Genomic DNA, 10,297 nt, shown 5'->3' with positions numbered 1-10,297 from the left:
CGAATGAGCGGCCGTAGTGATTCACAGTATCCTACAGGAGTGTCAAGTGTTGCGGCCAGATTACTAATTTATGAAAGACATTTAACGTAATGGGGTGATAGCACGAGTAAAAATAGAAGAGGAGACAGAGGTGGTTGCCTTTTTTTTTATTTTTCCCTGGAAAACCATGTTTTCCCATGATTGCTCAGTTTCGCGTCCATCTTAATGATTGTTTGTTTCTGAGAATGGCGACTTGTTTGCATGCATCTCTTTAGATGCATAATCATATATGTGCATGTATATATATATATAATATATTTACATGGTTATATAAGCCCCAGCAACTCCAAATTTGCCAGTGGGTGCAGTTTCCTGACCTCCAGTTTCTCATATGCAGCTGCAGAGCGGGTGCACCCAGGATTGCGGCGGTGACCAGGGTGCCCTTGGCATCCCTCGCTCTCCCCCTCACCCTCCGCAGTGAGAACTTGACGGGAAAGTTATTTAAAATTTGGAAGAGAGCAAATCTGTTAATGCGAGATACATAATCTGGTAATTCAGCAATGATGTCTGTAAGGATGGGTGCCAAATGAGGAAGCAGAGAGATGATGTCCACTCATCTTGACAATTAATAACAGTCAGTGGAGTGGCTGGGTACAGGATGGGAGAGAGGAAATGTTATCACTGAACTGCATTAAAGCCACAGACTGGATTTCATACACTTTGTTAACCTAGGCTCCCTCATTCATGGAGTACAAAAGGCACTCCATTAGGGAGACACTCTCACTAAGTTTTATTTGAGATGTTTGACCCTCTGGATTTAAGAGGCACAATTTGTAACAGCTTTTTATTATTATATGATTTTTCTGGCCCTTTGAGCTCCGGCAGCCAGTATATTGTTTCAAAGTTATAGTCCTTGTATTTTAAGCTGGGTTGTGGGGCCTGAATGGCAGGCGACGGAAGCTTAAAAGAAAAGACATGAGATTGATTGGGGGAGAAAATAACAACAAAAAGCCGCAGCGAACTGGGGGAGATACAGAAAGGAGCGTTTTCCCTTCTCTCACCCTGGGAGGGGGTTGCTGGGTGGCTGCAGCCAACCTGGGAGGCTCAGCAAGATGCCAGGCAGAAATTTTGTTAACGTTTCCCTCTAAATGTTAATGGCACATTCAGCGCAGTTTACAAATCTACTTAAGAGTGAGTGCATTAGGAACTAAAATTACTGATCCATTCTCTCTTGTCCCCGACCCGAAAGGCAGACGCTCGTGGAGATCAGATGGCAGAAGCACCCGTTATGATTTTAAATATGGTCAGAGACGCCAGGCATTTTCCTGGGGAAATCTCCTCTCTTTTGGCTAACAGGGAGTGTGTGTGCACGCGTGGGTGCTTGTGTGTTACAAACACACAGCCATACACAGTCACATTCCTACATTCCAATGGTGTGTGTATATATATGTGTATGATGGTATCAAGTACTGTGTCTGCAAGTACTACTCGTATATACTCGGAGAATGAGAGAAAATACGTGTCTGCTATGTACGTCTTCAGCATAGTGTACAGTATAAACATGAACTCTGACTTATCTGGTAACTACGTGCAACGGATATTTTTATGCTGGTTCCACATGCACACACCCCCCCAGGCAAAGTGTGGTGTGTGTATGTGTGGGCATTCTTAAGTTTATTGCAATTATATGTACGTGCCTCTTTTGCCATATAAAATTCCAATTATAATTTGGACCTACTATCTTAATTTGAGACTGAACCTTGTTTATTAGTGGGTTATTAAATCTGCATGTTGTTATGTTTGGTCTGCCTTTCATTCATCTGCACTGGATGATAACCCTTTAACCTGGAGGGCCAGAGCCGATTCCACTAGTGTGTTAAGTTGTCTATTGATTTTCTTGAATGAGAACAGTGGCGTGTTGCCGGCCCGTGGGTTGTAACACATGTGGCCACCTGGATGCTGGAGCGTCCCGGGGAGAGGAGAGCAGAAACCTGACCATTTGTGTCCTCTTTTCTTTTCTGTTTCCTTGCAGTGTTCAGAGAGTGATGATGCTCCAGTAATCTTCCCTGCTCCGTTCCCAGGCATCGCTTTGCTTTCCTTCCAGGGAAGATTGTTCCGCTTGTGATCCTGCTGAGGAAAGAGACTCCGATGGACTTACACCGGGCAGCGTTCAAGATGGAGAACTCACCCTACCTCCCCAACCCGCTGGCCTCCCCAGCACTGATGGTTCTCGCCTCCACCGCCGAAGCCAGCCGTGATGCTTCCATCCCCTGCCAGCAGCCGAGGCCTTTTGGGGTCCCTGTGTCAGCAGACAAGGACGTGCATATTCCCTTTACCAATGGCTCATATACTTTTGCCTCCATGTACCACCGGCAAGGTGGAGTGCCGGGCGCATTTGCAAACCGTGACTTTCCTCCGTCCTTGCTTCACCTCCACCCCCAGTTTGCACCCCCCAACCTGGACTGCACCCCAATCAGTATGTTGAACCACAGCGGCGTTGGGGCTTTCCGCCCTTTTGCGTCTACTGAAGACCGGGAGAGCTACCAGTCAGCCTTTACACCGGCCAAGCGCCTGAAAAACTGCCATGACACTGACTCACCCCATCTGCGCTTCTCGGACGCTGATGGGAAGGAGTACGAGTTTGGCACGCAGCTCCCCTCCAGCTCCCCCGGCTCCCTCAAGGTTGACGACACGGGGAAGAAGATCTTTGCCGTTTCTGGCCTCATTTCTGACCGGGAGACATCATCCAGTCCTGAAGACCGAAGTGACAGATGTAAGTACCTCCGTTGACTTGTTGGTTCTTTAGTTGCGCCTGGTTGAGATACTCAACAGGTGTTTGTCCCGCAGCGCTGCGGTTCTTGCTGAAGGCGGAGGAAAAGCAGCCTTTCCTGCCTGCCCAGCTCAGCCACCCCGTGTTGCCTTGTCTCTTCTCAATGGACACTGACAGATTTTGAGATGATGTGCTCTTGAAGGCATCTTGTCATCCAGCACACAGCTGGAGAGACAATGTTGACCATGCAGAAAACTGTCTGTGCCCCAGTGCGAGGCTATAGGTGCTGGCACATATATGTGTGTAAACAGGGGTGCAGCTGGAGTGTGTAGCCAGAAACTTTCCCAGAGCTTGCAGCAAACATGCACCCCCTGCTTCTCCAGGTATTTTTTTTCTGACCTTTTCTTCATGCGCACTGTTCTTCCAGCAAATGCATCACTGTCAGGATTCGTGCCTCAGGTTTTGACAAAAGAAGCGTTTCCTCTGGTTAAATTATGAGTATTTCTGGCCACCGATCTCCCTCCTCAAGACATAAACCCGAATATTTTATTACAATTCAATAAGCTGTTGCACCATGTGCTTTCTCTGAGCGTTTCCCCCTTTTGGTACCTGTTGAAAGGTGATGTGCCCTTTCGCAGCTCGGTGGTTGGACTGAAGGAAACCAGTCCACGTGCTCGTGACTGTAACTCCCTGCTCCTCCATCACCGTGTCCCCTGTGGTGCTGCCCACAGAGAGGGGCAGAGCTGTTCTTTGGGAAGGGCAGCCTGCCAGGTTTGCTGGGCTGGGAGTTGAGCCACGATGGGGAGCGATTTGGGGGTGGCAGAGAGTGGTACCCTGAAGAAGGGCACTAACTTATGGTTAGAGTTTTCCTGTAAACCCAGACGTGTGGAACAAGTAGCGAGTGGTTTTCTTTTCATGGGAGCTCCTTTGTTCTGTCGAATTTTCTTCCTAGAAAGTAATTTTATTATTGTTGCTGTTGTTGTTATTATTATTACTACATTTTTTTGCAATGAGAACCTGCTGCACCGCTCATTCCTCTCCCTTTCAGACGTGATTTTTCTTCTCCCCTTTATGATGCCGACGAGAGTAATAGAGACATTGTGGCTCTCTCTCCCCTGTCGGCGCTGCTTCCTCAGGCTGTCTCCTTGAATTAGGCACTGTGCTAACTTACCAGCGCTAAAAGGCATCTGCCTAAACCCAGCGTACCTTTTCAATAAAAGTCATCATAAAATCAACCTGCCTGTAAATCCATCGCTCTTTGGTTTTGAAATATGCTGCAAGTGCATCTTTTATGCTGGCATTCACGAGGGTGGGACGATTCCCACTGAAGGCAGAAGCCGTGTATTCCTTGCGCTACAAACGCGATCTCTTATCTGTCTCCCCCCTCTCCTTCTGATCCACCCCCGACCGTGCTACTTTTTGTGCCGCAAGCTCCTTTCATTGTTCAGCATCTCCTCTCCCTCCTTTTGGATCCGTAGGGGAAGCAGATTTAGGTGGGAGTACGTATGGATGTGTATGCATGTAAGCTGGTAATATAATTATCCTGAGGGGGAGGCAGGTGAGATGACAAGGCTGAGAGACATCTTTGTCGATGCTCTTTCTCTTATCGATGTAACCTGGCTGTGGAAATGAAGCTTGCTCTAAAGAATATTCCAGGAGATAGCGGCGGAGGAGCGGGTCCGCTACCTAAATTAATTTAGAGCGTGTCAGCTGCTGTGGATCTCAGTAGCAAAATCCTGTCAGATACCCCATCTAAAGAAGTAAATCTGTTAAATGAATTAGACCACATGGAGCACAGCTGCAGACAGACAGACACATCCCCATCCACCGCCGTGCCTTGCCTTTGCCGCCAACATGTGCCGACCTGGGTCCTCTCCTTGAGAGCGATGTGGCTTTGCACAGCCTGTGCGAGAGACGGGGATGGTGACACCTGGTGACACCCGGTGACACCTGGTTCCTGGCGCTGTGGCAGGGGACTTCTGGGCAAAGGAAGCAGAATAAAAACTTGCAGGCAGCTTTGAAAACTTGGGCAGAAGTGGAAGGTGTTTTGTTTTGTTGTTTTTCTTACCCGTGTTGTTAAATGTCTTTGAGATGCTTCGCTGCATGGTAGAGCCGAGCAAATGCAACAGCCCTGGTATTTCATGGACGTTAAAATTCTTCTGTAACTACCAGGACAGTGTGCAATAAATATGCCCGTTGGCTCTGTATCATGTTCCCATCACATATAGATACTGCACCATGGAAACTTCGCTCCATTAACACGGCAAGTTTATTTGGTGTGTGCATACGCACGTATGGGTGTGTTTGCTGGAGGCCGAGAGAGCGAGCGCCGGAGCTTTTTAGAGGATCCTGATGATCTGTGGTGTTGACCATCAGAAAATAAAAACTTCCGCAAGGAGGAATTTGAGATATCACAGTTTGCAGATATAATCGTGATCCTGTCTTGCACTGACATTTGCATACAAATTTTTGGAGTTTCTATATAGATGCATACTTTGGGTATATAGATGCATACTTTGGGGGGGTGGTTGTCTCTGACAATTTTATGGATTCCTTGTGTAATTGTTATGTATAACCCTTTGTAAAATCTGCCTGTTTGTCCTCCTGATGGAGAATCTGTTGCAGGTAGGTGGCTGTAGCTTCTAGGCAAAGAGCTAATAAGGCTTTTCTACAACCGTGAGCAAAAATGGTACCATTTTCTTAGATCAGCAATACCTTCACATGTCTAACAAGTGCTTTTTGGATTTGCAGAGCTCAACCCTTTGGTTGTATTTCGCAGATTCCTGAAAGGGTTTGTGTTACGTGGAAAGTGAATTACTGTGATTTCTCTGCATATTCTTCTGTACCGCTGCACATGAACCATTTTTGAAGGGCTCATTAAAATGTTTGTTTTACCCTGTATCTTAAATGGTGATTTTCTAGGATTATTTTTTTTTTAAAGGTAATTCGATGCACTGAGTTTTAATATTGCTGAAAAAATAGATTTATGCTTGAGACACTTTGCAGCAAAATGAGAATCTAAGAAGGCATTTTGGTCTCAGGGAGTGTTTGGAAGTTGCTCTATTTAGTCATGTGTGTCATGGGAGCAAAGTCTTATCCTCTTTTCACTAGTGGAGGGTATTTGCAAAATTTAGTACAATTATTTGGGATGTGTGCTGGTTAGCACCCGGCTCTGTAAGACATGTATTTGTGCAGTGGAGGTTTCTGTCTTTTGGGTAAACGGTTCCTTAGTTATAAAGAAGGGTGCTGTTTTCCAGCAGTACCTGTTCTTGTATATCCTGGGAAGGAAGAACATCACTTTTGGGGGGCATCTGGGTGGGATTCTGCTCCTTGTTACTCAGGAAATTGGGCTGAGATGTCTGCTTTTGGCCAAGTTGTCTCTTGCTGTGAAATGCAGGTCCTCAGGAGATCTGGAATGATGGAGTGTACAGGGAGAAGCAGACGTAATGTGTGCTGAATGGGCCCGTCCTCTAAGGTGCTTACTGAGAAAAATAATGCCATTTGTTAGAGTTTAGGGGCTTCTTGTAAAGCACGTGTTAAAGATGCTGGGAGACATATTTTATGGGTTTCCTTTAATAAGCATACAATAGCTGAGATTCCTAGAAGGAGTGGAAATAAATGGCATGTTCCTTTCTGCAAAAGAGATCTATAGCCCTCTTTTAAAATCAGGAAAAAAAAAACCCTCTGGTTTTGTTCTTTGCTTCTAATAAATTCTCTCCCAGTGGCCTTCTGTACCCAGTCACCGTGGCATCTCTTTCGCACAAAGTGACAAGCAGAGGTCTATGACAAAGCTGGGATCTCTTGGCAAAGAGCTCGTCCTTGGCAGAGGGGACACCTCTGCCGTCCCTGCGAGGCTGCCCATGTCCACAGATGATGGTTTCCTGTGGCTGCTCGGTCTTCATCATGTGTTGTCTGTGGCTCCTTGCGGCGCACAGCTTGATGTGTCAAGGTGACCTTCTACATCCCGACCGCTGTCTCTTCTGGCCTCAGTTTCCCTGTTGCTGCTGGTGGCTCTCACCCAGCTCCTGGGGATGGGCGATGGAGTTGGTGAGCACGCTGCAATCCTCGCTCATCTCTTGGGACCGGTGGCTACAGAGAAGGTGGTTTATTAACTCTATTTTGATTATTATTTTTTATAATCATATTTAACCTTGGTTATCTGGACACAGTCAGTTTGTCCTGCAGCCAGTTTCTCCCCTGCAAGAGAGTGTACACCGAGCTAGTGTGCTCTTTGTTCCACTTTAGGCTTTTAAAGAGCGTCTCTAGCATGGGGTTAGTTTTCCTTTTGAAACAACTGGTTCATTATTGATCAAATGTAAATCGCACTTCAGGTGATGAGCATCAGGGCTATCATGACCACAGCTTGAATTGCTGAATAATGTAGAGCTTTGGAAATCAGACCAAGGACTGTCTCAACAGACACCTTCTCCACCAGACGTGTGTGTTGGCCTTTGTGTTTACGAGCTGGGACCTATATAGAGACCTTTGTGTGGGCACGTGTACTTGTGCTGGTGGGGAAGAAGGTTTTTCTTCTGATATCTTGTGGCAGAACAATGGGTTGGAGGGAGAATGCACACGTACATGCACACACACACCCATTGCTCACGACTTTTCCTGCCGCGGCGCACCACTTCCGAGGCCAGTAAAATTTGGGGTCTAACGTGAAGTGATGCATTGTCGCTAATAATAATCAGCTGTGACCATGGGAAATTGCAAACTTAACATTGCTTATGAAATAAATCAAGTGGAACGGTTGCTTTCCGTCGTGCGGTGCTGTGCATGATGTAGGAGGAGTGAAGGAGCAACAGTGGATTTTCTGAAGGGGTGGGCAGGCAGATGGGCAGTAGCAGAGATGGGGGACATCCATCCATCCCTCTCACACCACCGAAAACACATCGTCCTTGTGGGGAGAGATGCACTGCATGGAGGGAGGTCTTGGGGTACGCAGCAATCGCCTCCTTTTTCTACTTTTTTGGCAACAACCTTCCTGCTCCCTCTGCAAACTGTTGCCGAGACTCCTTTCTGTGCTGTTCGGCTTAATTGTCTTGCCGGGATAAAGAAATGTTTGAACAGTTAAAGTGGGGAAGGGCTGGATGGGAGCAGCCCCTGCCGGCTGCGGGGCCATCTGGCCTGCCTTGGATCTGCCGGTCTCCAGTTTATATTTCTCTTTCTGTTATTTGGGGCTATCTGGCGCATTCGGAATACCTAATCACCATGGTGAGAGGAGGGACGGGGCTGCCTCCCCCGCCTCGCCACCCCCTCGGCCTCCCCTTCCCATCAATTGTCATGCAGAGCCCGGCCGGGCGGCTGTTCTGCATTTGCTGTCCTCGCCGGGCGCTCGGCAGAAGGATGGCTTGTAATTGATCGTTTCAGGGGGAGGGCTGGGGCTGTTTTCTCCTCCAAAATGTTCCCCCGTGCCGCTGCTGCCATCCGACCAGCTTTCACATCATCTCAGCCGTGCCAGCGATGCCGCATCCCCTTTATCGTCCTTTTTGGACTCCATGGGAGCTGGCGTCAGGGCTCATCCTCGGAGCAGCGAGCATCACCTAAATGTCACATTTATCCATCACCTGCTGGAGAGATAGGCACGGGCACAGTAAATATTTATCACTCCTCTTTTACCCTGTGTGTCTGAACGCTGGCATGAGCGTATTTATTGTACAATTGCAGGGCAAACTCCCCACCTAGCTCGGTATTTCCCATCAAAACCACAGTCCCCAAACCACTGGCCAAAGCTTGCTTTTCGAGAAGGATTTAATCACATTAAATCTTCGGCCCCATCGATCAGACTCTACTGCTGTCACAAAATCGCAGCAGGAGAAGCGCAGGCAGACTTGGTGGCTGCTGTGCGGGGCTGGGAGCGGGAATCCCGACCTCGGGCACGGCTCGGAGTCGCGATTTCCCCATCGCCAACAGGGGAACCGCGATACCTCCCTCCCGGCGGCGTGTGCCGCTTTGATATCTTCTGACAGAGACACCAGGCAAGGGCAAAGTATTAGTATTATTAATATAGTACAGTTAGTAGAATATTATGAACTATTATAAATCATTACCGCTAAACTGCAGTTATTAAAGGAAATGACCAAAGTGCACTTTGCGAGCCAGGATCTCTGACAGTTAAAACATTGTTTTATTATTTTACTTGCTAACTTGCAAAATTCAAGAGCTAGCAACAGTTTCCTGGTTGATCGGTGGTGGTTGCGTAAGGAACTGGGAGAAGCGGGGGGAAAGGGGGGCACGTTTCAGGAGGGACAGAATAAGCATCAGTGCCTTTGTGATGTTTTTTCTCTTTCTCTGATAATTTGAAGGTCTCAAATGAAAGAGACGTACTCAGGCATAGGCCTAATCCTGCTCTGTAGGAGTTACAGTGATCAAGGCAACAAGATCTTAGAGTTTCTGGAATTCCCCCTTGGAAAAAATAAAAGTGAAGGTGTTTGTGAATTGTTGCTGGTTATTTGCTTGGTATCATTTAGACAAGTCCCATTAAACGCCAGCAGCAGATTCATTTTTCCCTCTTTGTTTGCCTTCCAAGGAGCAGAAAACAGACATAATTGTATTTTACATGAGACTGTAAGATTTCCTCTCATCTCTCTTTTTTTTTTTTTTTTTTTCTGGCTAATATCTGCAGCTATAAAATAAATTCCATTTGTGCATACATGGTGTTAGACTGAGGTAAATAACTGTCATCTAAAATCTGTCTAACCTTAATCTGCATCAGGAGCACTATAGAGAACTGTACCCATTTGTATCATATTAAGCTTTATTTTTATTATGGATTCCTAATGCAAATTCATAGTGGGGGCAAAGTTGTTTTCTTTTAATACCTTATTCCAAGAAAAGCAGCCATCGAAAGTAAATTGTGATGATTTTTATCCTGCGGTTCATGTCACTGTTGGTCTTCGATCATGTCATTTGGCTTGATAGCCTATGAATTTTTCACCTCTCTTCTCCAGGATGGAATTGTAGATTTGGGGACTTCTGAGAACATTTTTCAGCTATGCAAAGCAACTGAAATTCTTCAGGAGTAGTGGATTTATATTTTGGAAATTTAACGTGAGATTGGATTCCTATGCGGTGTCATCTGAAAAAGGACATACACGTGTAATCTATGTACGTGTCTTTCTCCCCTTTTATGCAACCTTGCCGTTTTCCCGCATGGCTCTGCTGGCCTGGGCGATCTCTGCGTATATAAACTCTCAGGTTACAGATATTCGGCGCAAACTCATCATCCTGAATTCAGTTCTCTTAACATCTTAGTGCTGAAGTTATTCTCCTGTTGCTGCTAGAGCATTTGTTGGCCAGGTTGATCCTTCTCTGCGACCCAGCCCTCAAATCAGTGAAGGTGCTGAAGAAGTGCTGTGGATTTTGGAACTGTGTCTGTCTTCTTTGTCTTGTCTTTTAAAAACACTTATGGTGGTTGCGATAAGCTGGGTGTTCTTCAGCCTTCGCTTTCTCCTCTCCTTCAACCATTTGCTGGCGTCTTGAATTGCAGCAGCACCCTGAGCAACAGAAAAGGGGGAAAAGCAACGTCAGGAAGGAGTGAGGCAA

General features: G+C 46.6%; 1 protein-coding gene across 3 annotated transcripts in view; it reads left to right on the top strand.

The window, feature by feature from the left end:
* Nucleotides 1–2,108: 2,108 nt before the first annotated feature.
* The window catches only part of RNF220 (ring finger protein 220), a 216,878-nt gene continuing 208,689 nt past the window's right edge, over nt 2,109–10,297 (top strand). For 2 of the 3 annotated variants that reach the window (XM_082054613.1, XM_082054611.1), the window contains exon 1: nt 2,109–2,752. In XM_082054613.1, coding sequence (XP_081910739.1) covers nt 2,128–2,752 — 625 coding nt within the window. In that variant the 5' untranslated portion in view covers nt 2,109–2,127. The remainder of the gene's footprint in view (nt 2,753–10,297) is intronic. The other variant, XM_082054612.1, reaches the window with a different exon arrangement.

This window comes from Streptopelia decaocto (genome assembly GCF_964273445.1).
Source record: "Streptopelia decaocto genome assembly, chromosome: 5".
NCBI lineage: Eukaryota > Metazoa > Chordata > Aves > Columbiformes > Columbidae > Streptopelia > Streptopelia decaocto.
The sequence above is the reverse complement of the archived record's forward strand: the minus strand, read 5'-3'. Positions and strand labels throughout refer to the sequence as shown.